This window comes from Nematolebias whitei, chromosome 11 (assembly GCF_014905685.2).
Source record: "Nematolebias whitei isolate Nwh7 chromosome 11, NemWhi1, whole genome shotgun sequence".
NCBI lineage: Eukaryota > Metazoa > Chordata > Actinopteri > Cyprinodontiformes > Rivulidae > Nematolebias > Nematolebias whitei.
The window spans coordinates 11,705,771-11,726,262 of NC_056508.1; the positions used below are offsets into that span (position 1 = coordinate 11,705,771).

Here is a 20,492-nt window from a genome sequence, read left to right on the forward strand (position 1 = left end):
AAGAAATACAAATTATCTCATCAAGAGACTATTTAATTGTATCCTGAATTAATCAGTTGAAATAACACTCTTTTTTTTTACATTATCATTACTATTTTAGAATATCTTGATAATCAAATGTGTGTTTAGTTCATACCATTTCTAAATGTTGATGTGAACCACTCATTCAAATCAACTGTGAAACAGTATTAATGATTTTTAAACCTCATTAGACTTTGATAATACAGTTAAATGTCTATTTACGAAGTAAGTGTGCATTTTAGTCTTCTGTCTGAATGAGGAGTAGTGATGTCGGTCGAAAGTCAGAGACAAACAGAGACGAGTTATTAGAACGAAGTGTCTTGTTTTTAAAACTAGCAGACAGTAAATGACTTCAACTGGCACCTGCGTTTGTCTCACTTCGTCATAATATTTCTCTGTCTGTACTAACCGTTCGTAAACATTCCTGCTGTCTCTTGACTCCTAGTGACCCTCTTCACATCACTAGAACCACTACCCTGCTGGTTGTTTCAACCAATCAGGAAGTACCACATAACAGGAAGTGTATACCCCTTTAAAAGGAACACTTCGTGGAACTATTCAGTTCGGTCCTTGAACTGAGTTCGGTCTTAAGTCTTAGGGCTAAGTCTTCAGTCTTAGTCTTCACGAGTCTTAGTCTTTTCCAGTCTTGCCGGAACTTTTTGGTCAGAGATGAGACTCACTTAAGCAGCGGATGGATGGGACCATCTGCCAAGGGGTCCCTCCATTTAGCGAAGTCACCGCTCGCATAGCTGTGCACTCAACCCGAGAAGTAAATGCTCCACTACTAAGGAAGCTTATTCGGTGGAACCGAGTACCTCATGAGTATATGCATTTATTCTAAAGATTCCCAGCTACTTTAACCGGAGACGCTATAAAGGGATCGTACTAATGGACTTCTGTTCCGGAGTGGAGGTATCCCCATCTAAGGTAACAAAGTCGCTGCACGTCCTGAAGTGTACCGGAAAGCTGAGCGGGGTGTCGGAGGAAGGGTGAAAAGTTCTGGTCTCACATATAGCTTCCATCTAAACCTCATTTTAAATCTTTAAATCTATGTCTCCTCTTTAACTTTTCTATTCGCCAGTAAACTAGATGCCTTCAGAGGTGAATCGGCCTCAATCAGTAATGTTCTGTTGTCTTGTTAGTAAATCATGTACACATTGATTTGCTGATCTGGTTCTGATTAATAAAAACTTGGCACGCTTTACTAACAAGACAACAGAACATTTCTGAAGGCATCTAGATTACTGGCAAAATAAAAAGTTTAAAGGAAGGAATGGAGAAGTTTAAAAGTAGATGGATGGAGGAAGATGTATGTTGTTGACCAGAATTAGCACGCTTCTTCCAACACCAGCTTTAACCCCCGGTACACTAGGTGCGTGACGACTCGTTACCTTTACAGAAGATGAATCAGCTCCGGTGCAGTGTCCATTTCAACGCTACCTTTCCAGCGTCTCCGGTTAAAGCAGCTGGTCATTGTGAGAAGTCGTGACGATTTACTCCGTATAACAGAATAAGCTTCCTTAGAAGTTGTAGGGCGTTACGCCCGGGTGAGTTCACAGCGAGGCACTGTGACTCAGTCAGAGATTCCACTCATAAGTGGAAGACTCCAAGAAGACCCCATGAAAGACTCTGGGAAGACCCCGGTCAAAGACTGACTAGTTCCAGGAAGTGTTGACTTTTAAAGAGTCCACACTTCTGGTCACTTGGTACTTCCTGATTGGTTGAAACAACAAACAGGGCGGTGTTTCAGTGATGTCAGAGGGTTATTAAAAGTCAAGAGAGGCTGCAGGAATGTTTAGGAACGATTAGTACAGACAGAGAAATGTTATGGCCAAGTGAGACAAACGCAGATGCCAGTTGAAGTTATTTACCGTCTGCTAGGTTTAAAAACAAGACACTTAGTTCTAATAACTCGTTTTTTGACTGTCTCTGACTTTCGACTGACATCACTACTTCTCATTCAGACAGAAGATCAAAATGCATAATTACTTTGTAAATAGACATTTAAAATGATTTCTAAGTCTAATGAGGTTTAAAAATCATTAATACTGTTTCACAGTTGATTTAAAATGAGTGGTTCACTTCAACATTTAGAAATGGTATGAACTAAGCACACTTTGATTATCAAGATATTCTAAAATAGTAATGATAATGAAAAAAAGAAGAGTGTTCTTTCAATTGATTAATTCAAGATACAATTAAACAGTTTCTTGATGAGCTAATTTGTATTTCTGGATTCAAATTACTTGACCATGAAGGTCTTCAGGGACAGGTTGAGGTCGGAGGCCTAGTTCACTACAATATATACTGCATATGTGTGTGTGTGTGTGTGTGTGTGTGTGATGGTGTGTGTGTGTGTGTGTGTGTGTGTGTGTGTGTATGACTGCAGGCACAGTTTCAAGAGTTGACACAGTTGTTCTGTGGACCACACTTTCCACAGAACAACTGTGTCAACTCTTGAAACTGTGCCTGCAGTCAACCTACTTCACATATGTGGAGCAATATTATAGGCAAAAACATGGGTGTGCTATTGGGTCTCTAGTTTCTACTGTTGTTGCCAACCTGTACATGGAGGAGGTAGAAAAGAGAGCATTGACGTCCTTTTCAGGGACACCACCAAGTCATTGATTCAGGTATGTTTACGACACCTGGGTTAAAATTAAATCTCAGGAAGTCCAACATTTTGTCAGTCAGGAGGGCTGTGATCAGTCTTACATCGGGGAAACTAAACAGCCACTGGCCAAAAGGATGGCCCAGCACAGAAGATCAACATCATCAGGCCAGGACTCTGCGGTACACTCATCTCCAGGCCAGCGGTCACTCTTTCAGGGATGAAGATTTTCACATCCTGGACAGAGAGGAACGATGGTATGAGAGATTAAAGGAGGCCATCTTTGTGAAAAGAAATTGTCCATCATTAAACAGGGTTGGAGGCCTCCGGGTTCAACTGCCCCCCTTTTACAATGTTGTTATTGCTAGTATCACTCAGCCTCCTGTGAATAGTAAACGGCCATCAGGGTGCTAATGATCCATTGTTAGGCTGATGGCCCTTCTTGATCATGTGAGCAGCTGGTTTTGGTTGTCAGCAGCAAACTGGTTGATCCACTCTGAGAAGGTGCTATTTAAGAGACTGAGCTGAAAACAATACCTCAGACTGAGGAAGTCTTTCGGATGAAAGATGAAACGTTTCTACATTTTTTTGTTGTTTTGCTTTGTTTTGTTGTTTGTTTGTTTTGTTTTTTTATGTCCAGAGGACCAGATTTAACTTTTTTAGATTTTTCTGCCTGGATTATTGAGCATGCATCATGATTAATTGAACAAACATAAATAATATTTTGCTTGAGCTGTAAAAAAATTGCTTTTAAATAAGATATTTGATGTTTTTGATCCAAAGTATCCTCTAGAAACCCTTCCTGATTTCAGACCTCAGGTCTGACCCGGCTTCTAATTGCTCTGGATTTAATTTTGTTTGAAGGTGAAGGTCAGAAGAGGGGGACCAGGTCTCGATCAGGAAGCCACAAGAACAAAGTTTACTCGATTGGCCTGGGTCGCTCTCAGTCAGGAGGCACGCCCGACGATGCTGAAGACGTCTTGCTGCACAACAGTAAGCAGCATTTTCTGTTCTCGACTTGAATTTTGTTCCATTGCAATTCAAACAGTAGAAAGAGCTTTAAATACTAAAGTAGATCCATAACCACGGAGAAATACATAGAAAAAGAAAATACATTTGAGCAATAAAATGGTATACTAAAAGGAAATTCATTCTTGTGTGTGTGTGGGTGTGTGTGGCGTGCAATTTACCTTTGTATCGGTGGTGAAGCCTGCCTATCACAACTGAACTTTTTCTACCTTAAACAACCCTACACTTTCTACATGCATACACCCACCCAGATAAAACAAGTCACAGTTGGGATAGTGATAGTCTTCTTAGCTCTAACACAACACTTGCAAGTAGATTTATCATACATTGATTGCAGAACGGGCAGCACGGTGGCGCAACTGGTAGAGCTGCTGCCTCTCAGCGAGCAGGTCCCTGGTTCAAACCCCGGTCCAGGGGCCTTTCTGGGTGGAGTTTGCATGTTCTCTCCGTGCATGCGTGGGTTTACTCCGGGTACTCCGGTTTCCTCCCACAGTCCAAAAACATGCATGCTAGGCTGCTTGGTAACTCTAAATTGTCCCTAGGTGTGAGTGAGAGAGTGAATGGTTGTTTGTCTCGTTTGTCTCTGTGTGGCCCAGTGATGGAATTGCAACCTGTCCAGGGTGTACCGCGCCCCTCGCACAGTGACTGCTGGACATGGGCACCAGCGACCCCCGTGACCCAAAATGGAATAAGCGGCTAAAGAAAATGGATGGATGGATGGATGGATGATTGCAGAACCACCCTGTCTACTGATGTTTCTATACAGTGACACAACCCCGTTATATATTAACAACAGATTACCTACAACACAATTACGCCCAAACACATCCCATCTTTATCAATTCTGAGAAACAAAGTATATGGGTGTGAGTGGGTGGATAAGTGGGTGAGTGAGTGAGTGAGTGAGTGAGTGAGTGAGTGAGTGAGAGAGAGAGAGAGAAAGAGAGAGAGAGAGAGAGAGAGAGAGAGAAAAAGATTCATTTATTTTTTTATTTTAAAAAAGCATTTATTCCATTATTGTTTCACAATTAACTTATTTCAATACATCTGCAAAATAAATGTCAGAATCATTAAGAGTAAATAAAAAACCTTTACAGTCCCACTTATCTTTAAACATTTCCAGTTCATTAATTTTTCTACAATACTTAAATTCCATCATAAGTCTTGCTTTCAACATACTCTTAAAAAAAAGCAAACAGTCACAATTCTGACCTCCATTAATCTTTTCTTTCCTGCTTAGATATATTGTCAGTTCTGCTTGTCCAAAAATAAAATTCAATAAACGCCCTTTCTTCTTTTTTTCCATACAAAAAACCAAATATGAACATGAGGGTAGTGAAAGATTCCCCAACAGATTTCAAAATATCACTAAGTGTACCAAATAAGGACAACAATCTTGGACATAGTACAAAACAGTGAAAAATGGTCTCCCTTGTTGAACAAAATGGACACTCATCTGAAACAGTTAGGTTTATGATTGATATAAAAGCATTTACTGCAATAATGCCATCTAGAATACGCCACTGTAAGTCACCAGTGTTCTTGGTCAGTGGTGGTTTGTACAACATACTCCACACAGGTTTTACATCAGACTGACCACTAAAGAGTTCTCTCCATGGTGGATCTTTTTTGTCTTTGAGTTTTGCCCTGTTTAGGGCCTTAACACACCTTTGATATAGTGTCTCCATTTGCAGAGTCCAGTAAAGTCCATACCTTACTGTCTTTCTCCAGCAGAGGACCCAGCACTTGACAGTCTTTTAGGTTGGGCCTGATGCATAACTTATGAAAAATGTCATTTTCATTAGGTGTTAAGAGTCCATGAAACCACCCAGATATCAATCTTTTGTCCTCTTCAGATAATGCTCAAACTTCTCCAGCATCAGATCTATTATACGAACAGAACAAACTTCCAGTCTCCTTGTAAGAGCAATAGAGTTGTCCATGTCAGCTCCAATCAGTTCAAGGAGAAGTTGAACAGTTGTTATTCCCTTGTTCAGTAAAAGTCTAGACATCATGGGTAGTTTATCTCACAATGAGCCTAGGCGTGATCCTTTGAGAATCGGCTCCCTCAGTAACCAGAATAAAGATGTAGAAGTTCCAGTTATTCCTGCTTCCATTAACTTCCATGTTTTTAAGACATTAATGTAGAAGGATGACAGACCATTTGTACTGATTCCCGAACAATCATTGATAAACAATGTCTTTCCCAAACCCATGTTACCAACTTGCTGACAAAGATATTCTGCCACCTGCTCCACAATAAATTTTGGTCCCCATACAGAAAACTCTGCAAAAATTGTAGCCTGAAAGCAGCTTTTCTGCTTTCAAGATGAATCGAGCCCTGACCGCCTTCTTCTTTTTGTAAAAAAAGTACATTTTGAGGTATCCAGTGAAGTCTATCCCAAAATAAATTAACAATAATACTTTGTAATTTCATTTATAAATTGGTTGGCGGTTCCAACACAGCTAAACGATGCCACAATGTAGAAGCCACCAAATTATTAATAACAAGTGTACGCTCCCTGTAGGACAGTCTTGGCAAAAGCCAATGCCATTTTTTCAGTTTTCCTTCTATTTTTTCAACTACACCTTCCCAGTTTTTCATAACCTCTACATGATCACCTAAATGAACACCTAGATATTTAAAACCATTTTTTACCCGCTTCAATTCATCAAGTAGTCTGGGCTCGTCTCCTTGCCATTTGCCTATTAACAAAGCCTTACTTTTTCCCCAGTTTATTTTTAGGCCCGAGCAGCTAAGCGCTGCGTGCTGCGAAGGCCTATTGTAATTGTGTCGTTTCTAATTTTTTTCCGCCAAAGAGCGCTAATTTGGAGGCCTTAACATATCCCAAAACTCACCATATTTTTTGGTGAGTTTTGCAGGGAATTTTTGCAGAGTTTTCTGTATGGGGACCAAAATTTATTGTGGAGCAGGTGGCAGAATATCTTTGTCAGCAAGTTGGTAACATGGGTTTGGGAAAGACATTGTTTATCAATGATTGTTCGGGAATCAGTACAAATGGTCTGTCATCCTTCTACATTAATGTCTTAAAAACATGGAAGTTAATGGAAGCAGGAATAACTGGAACTTCTACATCTTTATTCTGGTTACTGAGGGAGCCGATTCTCAAAGGATCACGCCTAGGCTCATTGTGAGATAAATTGTCCCCCGCGAGAAATTTGAGGTATTTAATGGAACCAAAAGTGGGCGTGGCCAAACTGCTCCACAGTGCCCCCTAACGTGAGATATGACAACTGGTAAGTCCTAGAGAGCTTAAATTTGGTACACATGTACAACCCACCGAATCAAGAAAAAAAGTATCTTGGAGGTATGCCTTAAACCAAACAGGAAGTCGGCCATTTTGGGTCAAAGGGTCAATTTTGGCCGTTTTTCACTTTTCGTACACGGCAAATTTGAACGAACTCCTCCTAGGGATTTCGCTCAATCGGTTTCAAACTTTTGCCATTTTGCTCAGTAGGCATGGGGGACCAAAAGTTATCAAAACGGTGCAAACCGACGCATGTTGAGGGGGCAGGGCCGGACCTGAAAATTATGCTTCACGCCAAAAATTTCCAAACGCTACAACTTTCACGTTGAAAAACAAAAGTGTACCAAATTTGGCACGAGTCATCCCTGTCCCATGCCCGACGATACCCTGAGGTCAAATTTTGACGTCATCAAAGCCCCGCCCCCTCAGAACAGGAAGTGACTTTTTTTGCTTGGAATGCTCCCTCCCTGACACTCTTGACCCAATCAGGATGATCCTGTGTTAGAAGACAGATAACAAGTTGGTCTGACTTGCTTTGAAGCGCAAAGCACTTTCGCTGGAGGATGTGGGCGTGGCGGCGTGGCAAATTCAGAAGTGACGCCGTTACAATACGTTTGGCTCTAAATTCCAGAGATTTGATCCGAAGTTCATGAAAATCACTATGATTGATCATTGCCTGCCCCTTGAACAGGAAGCCATGATAATTGCCCAATAGCCTCTCTAGCGCCCCCTAGAATATTTTAAAACCTCCGCCCCAAGCCATTTTTCGACCTATAAATCTGAAACTCGGTGAACATCTGTATCTTCTCAGGACCTATGAAAAAGTCTCTTGGAGCTCCGGTCCAAACTCAACAGGAAGTCGGCCATTTTGGGTCAAAGGTTAATTTTTGGGCGTTTTTAACGGCGAATTTTAACAAACTCCTCCTAGGGATTTTGAAGGATTGCCTTCAAACTTGGTTAATAGGCCTTTAAGACATTGGAGAGTAAAAGTTATCAAACGCTTTCGGTTTCGTTTTGGTAAAGGGGCGTGGCCAGGCCTCAAAGTTGAGCTTCACGCCATAAATTTCCAAACGTTATAACTTTCAACTTGAAAAACAGAAATGTACCAAATTTGGCACGAGTCATCCCTGTCCCAGGCCCGACAATACCCTGAGGTCAAATTTTGACGTGATCAAAGCCCCGCCCCCTCACAACAGGAAGTGACTTTTTTTAATTGGAATGGTCCTTCTTTGACACCCTTCACATAATCAGGATGATCCTGTGTTAGAAGACAGATAAGATGGTCTGACTTGATTTAAACAACAAAACAGTTATAGCTGGAGAATGTGGGCGTGGCGCCATGGCAAATTAAAAAGTGACGCCGTTGCAATACGTTTGGCTCTAAATTGCACAGATTTGAGCCCAGGTGAACCAAAATCACTATGATTGATCATTATCCACCTTTGAACAGGTTTCCATGATAAGTGGCCAAGAGCCTCCACAGCGCAACCTAGATTCTTCTTACAATTATATCTCAGTGATACAACATCCGATCTGAACCAGATTTTTGGTGCGTCATTACTGAGAACCAATGGACATTTTAGTTTTCTTGTTTAATATGTGACTCAAGTGCGCCCCCTACAATATTCAAACTGTTTTGGCTCAGTGAAATATCAGCCGATCTGCACCAAATTCATGGTGTATTATTATTTAGCCCTGGAGGACACAGTAGTAATGTTTTTTAAATTTTGACTCTAGAGCGCCCCCTACAATATACCAACAGTTATATCTCAATGATATATCATCCGATCTGCACGAGATTTTTGTGGCATAATGTGTGACCATGTCTACACACATTGTTATTGTTGTTTAAAATTTGACTCAAGTGCGCCCCCTACATTATTCAAACTGTTATATCTCAGTGATATGTCATCCGATGTGGACCAGATTTTTGGTGTGTGATAAGTGAGCACTTAAACACACAATGGTATTGTTGTTTTACTTTTGACTCAAGTGCGCCCCTAGATAAATCAAACTGTTATATCTCAGTGACATATCGTCCGATCTGCATCAGATTTTTCGTGCTTGACTAGTGACGACTTATGGACACAGTGGTGTTGTTGTTTAATATTTGACTCAAGTGCGCCCCTTAGATAATTCAAACTGTTAAATCTCAGTGATATATCGTCCGATCTGCACCAGATTTTTGGTGCTTGACTAGTAAGGACTTATGGACACAGTGGTGTTGTTGTTTAATATTTGACTCAAGTGCGCCCCCTAAATTATTACAATAGTTATATATGCGGTCGCAGCTTATGTCAAAGGTTCGGCGAATGCGCACTCCGGAGAACGGGCGCGTGACGGTAGCGTGAGCGTTCTCGATGGCGACCAGAAGGAGTCGCTGGAGTTTCCGCGGTTGCCGTAAGGCCGCAGCGGCGCTTCACTGCGAGGGCCTTCAACGCTGCTTGCAGCTTTAATTGAGGATGAAATGTTGCCAAAACTTTCAGTGATAGCCGTTAGTTTTTGAACATCATGATTGTTTGTAACTGCCACCACAATATCATCTGCATATGCAGAAAGATGCAATGATGAAAAATGTTCTTTTAGTTTTACACCATTCAATTGTTTTCTGATCTGGCATAACAGAGGTTCGATGCTGATTGTATAGAGCATACCTGACATTGCACAGCATTGTCGAATTCCCCTCTGTACAAAAAAAAGGAGCACTTAAACCACCATTGATTTTCAATATACTTTCAATGTCACAATAGAGCATTTTAATCAGAGCAATGAAGCCAGGGGAAAAACCAAAAGCTTCAAAAGTATTCCATAAATACTGATGCTCCACTCGATCAAATGCCTTTTCTTGGTCAAGGGAAATCAGACCAAACTTTAAATCCAGTGAACCAGAGCTGTCCAAGACATCTCTAATAAGGGATATATTATCCCTTATAAATCTACCAGGGATTCAGTATGACTGGTCAGCATGTATAACTTGGTCAATCACTTTTCTCAATCTGTTCGCTAGGGCTTTTGAAAACATTTTATAATCAGTACATAGAAGACTGACTGGTCTCCAATTTTTTAATTTCACAAATATCACCTTTTTTAGGTAGAAGCGTGAGCACAGCTCTTCAACAGCTGAGTGGTAATCTTCCCCTTGCTATGCTGTCATTCAGAACCTCTAAGTCCTCTGACACAAGGGTCCAGAAGGCTCTGTAGAACTCCACAGGCAGGCCGTGTATTCCAGGAGCTTTATCAGTGTCCATGCTTGCCAATGCCACTTGCAGTACCTGCATAGTCAGAAGGTGTTCTAAGGCCGTGTTGTCCTCATCTGAAATTTTTGGCAGATCATTTAGAAAGTTTTCTGTTGTGTCTGCATCTTCTTTGAATTCAGAGGCATAAAGCTTAGAAAAAAAGCCCACAGCTCTTTTTAGGCCCAAGCAGCGAAGCGCTGCGAAGGCCTATTGTAATTGTGCTGTTTATTATTTTTCTTTTTCTTCTCCGACAAGAGGCGCTAATTTGGATGGGTTATCATATCTGAAAACTCACCAAACTTTACCCATAATTGTCCCCAATGTAAAATTTTAGTTTTTTTAATGAAACCAAAAGTGGGCGTGGCCAAACTGCTCCACATCATCCTCTAACGTGAGATTGCCTTAAAACTTGGTGGACATGACCTTAAGATATTGGGGAATAAAAATTATCAAAAAAAAAAAAGCGTTTTCAAATATGTTGAAGGGGCGTGGCCAGGCCTCAAAGTTACGCCTCACGCCATAAATTTCAAAACGCTATAACTTTCACAATGAAAGAACAAAATGCACAAAACTTGGCATAAGCCATCCCTGTTCGATGCCCGACAATCCTCTGTGGTCATATTCTGATGTCATCAAAGCCCTGCCCCCTCAGAACAGGGTCACCTTTTTTACTTGGAATGCTCCCTCTCTGACATCCTTGACCTAAACAGGATGATCCTGTGTTAGAAGACATATAACAAGATGTTCTGACTTTAAAGCGCAAACCGTTTTCGCTGGAGAATGTGGGTGTGGTTGCGTGGCGAAGTCAGAAGTGACGCCATTGCAATACGTTTGGCTCTAAATTCCACAGATTTGAGCTGAGGTTCACGAAAATCACTATGATCGATCATTATCCACCCCTTGAACAGGAGGCCATGATAATTGGCCAATTGCCTCCATGGCGCCCCCTAGAAAATTTTTAAACGTCAGCCCCAGCCATTTTTTACCCGATAATTCTGAAACTTGGTGAACATCTATATCTTCTCAGGCCCTATGAAAAAGTCTCTTGGAGCCCTGTTCCAAACTCAACAGGAAGTCGGCCATTTTGGGTCAAAGGTTCAATTTTGTGCGTTTCTAATGGCACATATTTAAAAACTCCTACTAGGTATTTTTAGCGATTGCCTTCAAACTTGGTTAATGTGCCCTTAACACAGTGTGGAATAAAAGTTAGCAAAAGCTTTCATTCTCCTACATGTTAAAGGGGTGTGGCCAGGCCTCAAAGTTGCACTTCACACCATAAATTTAAAAACACCATAACTTTCACATTGAAAGACCGAAAAGCACCAAACTTGGCATGACTCATCCCTGTTGGATGCCCGACGATCCACTTTGGTACTACTATTTTGATGTAATCAAAGCCCCACCCCCTTGGAACAGGAAGTCTTTTTTTAAACTGGATGCTCCCTATTTGACGCCATTGACCTAATCATGATGATCCTGTGTTAGAAGACATTGATCTGACTTGATTTAAAGTGCAAACCGTTTTAGCTGGAGGATGTGGGCGTGGCGAATCAAGTAGTGACGCCATTGCAATACGTTTGGCTCTAAAATACACAGATTTGAGCCGAGGTGTACCAAAATCACTATGATCAATCGTTATCCACCCCTTGAACAGGTGTCCATGATAAGTGGCCAATAGGCTCCACGGCGCCACCTACATTCTTCCTACAGTTATATCTCAGTGAAACAACATCCGATCTGAACCAGATTTTTGGTGCGTCATTAGTAAGCACTTATGGACACATTGGTATTGGTTTTTAACTTTTGACTCTAGTGCGCCCCCTACATTATTCCAAAAGTTATATCTCAATGATACATTATCCGATCTGCACCAGATTTTAGGAGCATCATCTGTGAGCATTTCTAGACACATTGGTATTGTTGTTTAATATTTGACTCAACTGCGCCCCTAGATTTTTTAAACTGTTATATCTCAGTGATATTACATCCGATCTGTACCAGATTTTGGGTGCGTGATTAGTGAGCACTTATGAACACAATGGTATTGTTGTTTAATATTTGACTTAAGTGTGCCCCCTACATTATTCCAACAGTTATATCTCAATGATACATCATCCGATCTGCACCAGATTTTTGTTGCGTCATCTGTGGGATGGTGTTCTATGAAATTATCTTAAAGAAAATATAGGTTCAGGGAAAGGTCGGAGCAATGAATAAAAACTCACGGGCTGGTTCTGCTAGGATAATAAGTGTCATTTATTAAACTGCCACAGATACAGCGAAGCAAAGTACATTCAGTACAAATCAAAACATTGATGTAAAGCCCCTCACCGTGACACCGGACCGGGAAGCCGTTTCAGTCCAAGTGAAAAGGTAAATTCAATTGGCTGGGCATCGGATCAGGATCCACAGCAGACTTCAACTCTTATTCTGAGTGTTACACTTTTATACTCCCCCTCTGACTAGGTGACGTGCGGGCAGAGCAAAACATGTTTACCATCATCAAGGCAGTTGTACAGCAGAGCAATGGCTCATAAAAACATGTCTTTCAAACTCAAGGCCGTGGCGTACGAGCCTGATGGATGAAAGACTTGTTTACAGCAAACTCCTGGTCGTTGTAACCGCCAGATGGGCCAAATCTTTCGGTAAGAACACTCCCGGAGGCTTATTTTCATTCCTTCGAAGCACATCACCTTCTGCAGCACAAGGCCTGGTTTGCGCAGATAAGCTGCATATAAAATGAGTATAAAATAAGTATAAATTGACATAAAAGCATCAAAATAATCATTCTTATATCAGATGGGAGCATGAATGTTCACGATGGCGACTGGGCGGAGTTGCTGGAGCTCCCGCAGTTGTCGTAAGGCTGGAGCGGTGCTTTGTTGCGAGGGCCTTCAATGCTGCTTGCAGCTTTAATTCTTATTGCCGTTGTTTCCATTAACTCACTTCCATCTTCTGCTCGAATACTATGAATGAGTCAACTATGACCATTTTTTTTCTCCAATTTGAAGAAAAATTTAGAAGGAGCATCCATTTCAGTGACACTTTGAAAGCATGAACGAACTAAAGCCCCCCTGCGCTCTAATCCCGAGTAGATCAGCCAAAGCAGTCTTTTTCTTTTTGAGAGTCTATAAATGACCTTCATCTCCTGTAGATCCACTCAAAGTCTGAAGATCCATTATGTTCCTCTCTAGATCTGTTATAGATTGTACAAGCTCTCTTGTGACATTGGAGGTATATTGAATACAAAACTGTTGAATTTTTATTTTTCCAATATCCCACCATTGTTGTATGGAAACAAACTGAGATTTTTTTAGTTTTCCACTCTTTCCAAAGAAATGAGAAACAATCTTTAAAAGAGCCATCATTTAACAAAATATTGTTTAAATGCCAGTATGCATTCTTTGGTTTTACTCCACTAAGAAAAATATTTCCTATTACCACGCTATGGTCATAGAAACCAACAGGACACACTATACAGGATTTAAACATTTGTAAATGATGTTCAAAACAATAAAATCTGTCAAGTCTTGCCAATGTAATGTAATTGTCTTTACAGTGAGTCCATGAATATTGTTTACTTGTCCCATGTTTAGAGCGCCACACATCAGCTAACTCATGAGTCTCAATAGTACGTTTCAAAATCCTCTGTGAATTAATATTAGGCTCTAAATTATTTCTGTCCAAATCATCAACAGTACAATTAAAGTCTCTCAAAATCAAGTAATCTGTTGAGATACAGCTTGCAACAGTATTTCCTAGTTTTTCTAAAAACTGGCATATTTTATTAGGATTTGATGGAACATAAACATTTAGCAGGACAAAAGTTAATTTTTCATATTTTGCATTTTCTTCAGCCATTTAGGAGCCAGTGAGACCCGAAGCTTAAAGGGCTATGCCTATACTCAAAGAATCTGGGGTTACAGTACATAACCAATGTTCTATTTCGTATAGGCTTCGCCCTTTAAGAGCTGTTGCTGGTGGGTTAAGGGCGAAGTAGATGTAGTCTCCGCCTCACTGGGTCCATTCGAACACCATACGAAGCGCCCACTTGCCCAAAAAACATCTTGTCACTCAGCTGTCCATGTGCGCAAATATGCATTGCGTAATTATGTGCACCATGCACAGACGCGCATTACGTAATTTACGCATTCCCAGTGCATGAATGTCCCGGAAAGGTTTTCAATAGAAAAGAGGAGAGGCTGAAAAAGGCCGTGAACAGAGCAGATCCACGGCTCTTCAATATGGACATATTAATAATAAATTAACTGATTATTAATCAAATGAACTGATTGATGGCAGTAGTCATGAACTGATTAATAACCATAGAACAAGGACAACAGTCATAACCTGTGACTGATAACAACATCTCACACTGTAATGCATGTAGTCAGATGTGAGTTTAAACAAGATTCCATGAAACAATAATATTCATTCTGTTAAGGCACTAAGGACAGAATGTGTCATGGAACGAGCCGTCACATCACATAAATAAAAGCAAATAAATGAACAGGGTGTTGACCATGGGGCCGCAGTGCAAATATCCTGCATAGATATGCCATTATACAAAGCAGTCAAAGATGCGATACCTCTGGTTGAGTGCACCCTGAGGTTGTCAGGAGGCTCTAAATCTGATGCTCTGTAGGCTTCAGAAATGGCCTCACAGTCAGTGTGACAGGCGCTGGGTGAATAACGGGTGAACTGCAGATGCGTCTCTATAGTGCACAAACAAATGTTGAGTCTGACGTAATGCCGCCGTTTATGTTATGTAACACGTCAACGCACGTACATGGCAGAGAAGATGGAAAGATGCTTCTTCTTCTGATTGTGGGGAGGAGGGTAAAAAAAATCCCTCCAACGATATTGCTCTTGATTTAAAAGAGCTTGTGATGTTTTTATGCATAAACGCTGGATTAGGCCTCAGATCAGCTGAGCTGCCATCAGCCTGAATTCTGAGACATGACAGAGCGACAGAGAGGGCAGATAAATCACTCACCCTCTTAGCGGATGTTAAAGCCAACAGCAGGACTGTTTTAAGAGACAAGAATTTAATCGGAACCTGATCTAGTGACTCGAATGGAGCTTTGATCAGGGCTCGCAGAACCAGCATTAAGTCCCACTGTGGAGCAAGTGGGCGTGATACAGGCCTGTGCCTCCGTACACCTTTTAAAAAATGCTTCATCAGCGGATGATTAAAAGCTGTTCTGTCCCCGAAACATTTGTGACAAGAAGAGATGGCTGCAGCGTACCTTTTAATCGTGCTGAATGCCAGATTTCTGTCCATCAGCTGCTGCAGAAAGGACAGCACGCCACCTAGTGGACATGAGGTGGCCTCTACACCTTTCTCCATACACCAGCGCTGAAAAGCTGTCCACTTTGATGTGTACAGCACTGTGGTATATGCAGCAAGTGAATCCTGGATTGTGCGCACTACCTCTTGAGAGAGAACCATCCTCTCTAAGCGGATCCGCTCAGCGGCCAGACCCAAAGGTGCTGGCCTATTTCTGGGTAACTCCTGATCGCTCCTCCTGCCTAGAAGAGAGCATCCTCCCTCTATGGCAATTTTCACGGGCGCCCCGATAACAGGCATCATAGAACTGGGAACCATGGGGCGTTCACGCGCTCGGGAGCCACCAGGAAAGCTGTCAGTCCCTCCTCCTGAACTCGGTTCAGAAACCGCGATATCAGAGGGAGTGGGGAAATGCATAAAGAAGCATTTTGGGCCACGGGCTGTGACCAAACGCGTCCACCCCTAGCGGTGGTTCATCTTGCGGTTTCAGTGAGAACCATAGTTGACATTGAGCGTTCTCTCGTGTTACAAACAGGTCCACGGCCGCTTTGCCAAATTTCTGCCATGTCTGAGCCATCAGCTCTGGATGGAGGGTCTAGTCCCCGTGACACGGACCGCCCCTGGACATCACATCCGCCCCCCTGTTCAGAATACCGGGGATGTACACTGCTCTTATGGAGAGCAGATTTTGGTGTGTCCAACATAGCAGCTGTCTCGCAATGTGTAACATTTGGCCTGAGCGCACACACCCTGCCGGTTTATGTATGTAGCAGTCACCTTGTTCTCTGTGTGAATCAACACATGTTGATTCTGCTGCACAGAGGCAAAGTGTTGAATCACATTCAAAACCGTGCATCACTCCAAAAACATTTATATGAGCTGATGTGTGGGGTGGCAACAGCGCCTCCCCAGCTCGAGACATGCATGTGCCTTCCCAACCTGACAGGGATGCGTCTGTGAAGACTGACACGTGTGACATAGGTCTGCTGACGGGAACTCCCTCCAACAGAACAAGAGGGTTTCCCATTGTCTCAGGTCGATTCTCACGGAGGGGGGCATAGTGATAAACCGTCTCTTCTGCCTCACCGGGTCCACACGCAAACGAGCAAACCACCTCTGGAGGCATTGTACCGTGTGAGTAGACAACATGTCCTTAATAACATCATGATGGAAACAGCTGTTATCACTCTACCGGTTTCCCGTGAGTTGCACTGCTGCCACCTGTCTGTAAAAACGGGTCAGCAGCAACAGATCGTCCAGATAAAACAGAATTCTCCTCCCTGCTCTATGTAGTGGCTGCAGAGCCGACTCCACACATTTTGAATGGAATGTTTTCTCACAGTTTGAAAATTGACAAATCTAAGATGGGTCTCATCTCTCCGGTCCATTTTGGGACCAGGAAGTGATGAGAGTAGAACCCTGTGTTTTCTTCTCCTTCTGGAACCCTGGAGATTACATTTTTTAATCAGAATTTCCTGATCTTCTGCATGGAGGGACGAGATCTGTTCTGGAGATGACAGAAACGTCTCTAAAGTTCCTCCAAAAGGGGGGTTTGAGCTATAAACTGCAGCATGTATCCTCAGCTGATAAAACGGTTCATCCATCTATCTAGAGCGCACGCTCGTTGCCACTCCGCGTAACATTTGGGAAGCGGGCACGCGTTTATGCTACGTCACGTTATTTACATACCCCAATCACTGCCGTCATGTGTGCCGCGCTCAGGCTGCGGGCTCACATACGTGCTAGTGATCTGGCGTGTGCTGAGGGAAGGCGCACACACCCCTGAGCATGCAGAGCCGTGAAGGTGAGGGCTGCCGCTGCCGTGGGGGCGCAGCACTTCTGTGCCGTGCTCAGGCTGCAGGCTCACATCCGTGCTGATGTGAACTGACGTGCGCTGAGTGGAGGTGCACGTGCCCATGGGCATGCGGAGCCGTGTAGGTTAGGGCTGCCACGGGGGCACGGTGCTTCTGTACCACGCTCAGGCTGCGGGCTCACATCCGTGCTGATGTGAGCTGGTGTGCGCTGAGGAGGCAGCGCACAGCTTGGGCTGAGAGCGAGGTTTCCCACTGGACTTGGTCTGCTGAAAACATTCACTTTGGCTGCTGTGTCACTCACGCGCACATTTTGTGTGTTTTCTCGGGCTGCGGTGATTTTAAAAACCTGTTTGGAGGACACCGGCTCGTTTTGTGTGGAGGATGTGTGAGGAAAAGCTGCTTTGAGATCATGCGAACTGACAGTCAGGCTGAAATCAGACACTTTAATTTCTGAATGATGTTTATGTTTTATTCCAAAACTCAAACCATCATTATGCACACACACATCCTCCGCAATGAATCATTTTTGAATCTTCTCCCCCGTGAGCCCTGCGGCTTGTTGGGATAACGAGGGCTGTACTCTGACGGGAGGGGCTGGCGGCGGAGTGGAGCAAGAAGACGCTGCTGCAGCTGTGGCGCGTCTCTGCTGTCTCAACCACGGCACTCTCTCCAGCGGGCAGGGGGGCGAGAGGAGGGATGCGGCTTGCTCAGATGGCGCACAGTCTCCGACACCTCCTCCGGTTTCTTCGATTTCTCGAGCATGTCCTTGAAAATTGGCTCCGTGCAGCACGTCTGTCGTGATGGGGCCTTCCAGAGAGTCCATCCGCAGCTTCTCCGACAGGGTGGGGGAATGACAAGCCAGGTAGACCTCTGAACCATTGTCATCCAGGCTGTGATGCGACAGGCAGACAGCAGACAAGGTGCACAGGTTGAGGGTGATGTCAGACACCTTGCAGAGGGAGCTCTTAGTCTCCTGAGGCAGTTCTGTCCCTCCGGCCTCTGAGATGCTGTACGTCAGCGGCACAACGTTATTGTTTGCTGCGGCCGCCTGGAACGCATACTGGTGAGCTGGGTTGGAGAGCGACGTCACCGTCTGGTCATGCTTCCACAGAAGTGCAGGACGCTGGTCCAACCTGGACATCTTTGCTCCGAGAGCCTCCACCAAGCTTGGCTCCAGGTGGGCACCAAGGGAATTTCCGCTCAGTAAAACCCCTCCACTCTGGTGATGGGCGCAAATGTGGAAACCAGCACTCTCAGTCTACCAGGTCCAGTTGCAGCATCATTCCAGTAGGACATCACTGCTGAGAAACGAGGCCAGATGGGATTAGGACGGCGAGCCGGGGTGGAGCCAAAAACCTTCCCGCTAGATCATCCGATCTGGGCGGGGGAGGAGAGGGACGGAAAAGTCCCTTCGTGTCAGCCGCCTCCTGGATTATGCCGGGCAGCTCAGAGAGGAAGGCACCGACAGCTGGGAGCGGTGTGGTCACTGATGCGAAAAGTCCCAGGGGGGTGAGCATCCGCTCAGCCCCCCTCGTTCTGACACTATGCCTTCTAGGAGGGAGTGAGCAGCGGGGGCTGCTTCTGACGTCGCCTGTCCCAGAGGAACCATCCGATTTGCTCCGAGAGTCGGCGTTAAAAAGAAAAAAGAGTCGATGGCGTCGTCCAGCGGGTAGCGACCTGCCACTGAAAAAAAATCCTTGGCGCTTAACTTGAAACAAATCTGCTTGTCTGCTTCTCCTCGTGGAAGAAAACTCACCAGGACGGCAGGAGGCTGGCGTGGCGGGAACCCAGGCAGCCTTAGCAAAGGTTGTGCTGGTCAAGCTGGACAACTCTCCTTCTTCGTTCTTCTGACAGTGCTATTAGCTTGCTGAAGAAAAATGGGAGCCGATTACCCGCTCTTAACGTAATTTATACAGACTGGGTGGGGCCCACACAACAGGTGGGCGTGGACTAATTTTTTCAGTGCGATGCTTTACATGACGGGATAAACCCACCAGCGACAACTCTTAAAGGGCGAAGCCTATACGAAATTGAAGTATATTAAAACTCTCATATTTTGTTTTCACCACCATTAATCTACCTGTCACATCTCTTCAGATTCATATGATTCTGGTAAGAAGTCTTTTGAAAAAAAGAATTGCTACTCCCACACAGGCTTGGTTCAGACTCAAAACAACTTCTCCCCGCCATTCTCTCATCCAGTCTATCTCATTTAAACAATCACTGTGTGTTTCTTGAACCATCAACACATTTATATGTTTTAAATTCATTATTTCAAACACATTGATTTTCTTCCTCACATCTCTGGCTCCATTCAGATTTAAAATGGAAACCCTGAAGTGGTTCATTGCCAAAGAAGGAAGGATTAAAGCCAATAAAGAAAAGAAAAACTTAACAAACTTCAGACTCTTCATCGTTGCTGAATTCTTGTTTAAGTTTACAGATCAACTTTTTTAACCGGTAAACTTCTTTGTCAGTGTAGTCTTCCTTTATTTTCATTATTCAGCTGAGGTCTCACATACACAAGAAACAGTTTCTTGTCAGGAAAAAAAATCCTCTACTTTTGCATTTTTCTTGTTCTTTGTGATTTTCAAGAAACGTTTAACATTTTGCACTCTATAACTTTTCCTCTGTTGATTTTGAGCAAGAGATTTACTGGATGAACTGGCCAAGCTATCTTCAGTCCAACCTTCATCGCCACCTTCCTCCTTCTCATCCATGTTACTTTCTGAATCTAGAACATTTCTTGAACATTTTATTTCTGTTATATCTTTAACTTCACTTTGGGTTTGAGACCTAATGACACACTCAGATCTGTCCTTTCTCTCAGACACCTCAGAACCATCATCTTTCAGTATTTGACTGCTTCCCATAACTTCTGTTTCATCTGTGTTTGTCTTTGTTTGTTGAGACTTTTGTAAACTCTGTTCTAACACACTGTTGTCCCTCTGACTCCTCTGTGAACCTGTCAATGACAGCCCCACAGTCTGCACGAGCCGCTCCCCATCTTCCTCCTCCAGCACACGCCCCTCATCCTCCTCTCCCTCTCCATTAGTGGGCATCTCTGAGGTTTGCCCTTCTGTTTTTTTTATCTCTGCGCTCTGTAAATCATTGGCTTCATCTTGTCTTGACATTGTTTCACCTCCTTCATCTCGGGTTTGCTCCGTGTTATTAGTGTAGTGAACTAAGCCTAAGGTCAGGATTTGACCTTAAGGACCATAT

At 43.3% G+C, this 20,492-nt stretch overlaps 1 protein-coding gene across 1 annotated transcript in view; it reads left to right on the top strand.

The window, feature by feature from the left end:
- Nucleotides 1-20,492, top strand: part of vwa5b1 (von Willebrand factor A domain containing 5B1) — a 365,847-nt gene that overhangs the window by 172,350 nt on the left and 173,005 nt on the right. The window contains exon 17 of the mRNA XM_037683802.1: nucleotides 3,497-3,625. Within this exon, the coding sequence (XP_037539730.1) occupies nucleotides 3,497-3,625 (129 nt within the window). The remainder of the gene's footprint in view (nucleotides 1-3,496; nucleotides 3,626-20,492) is intronic.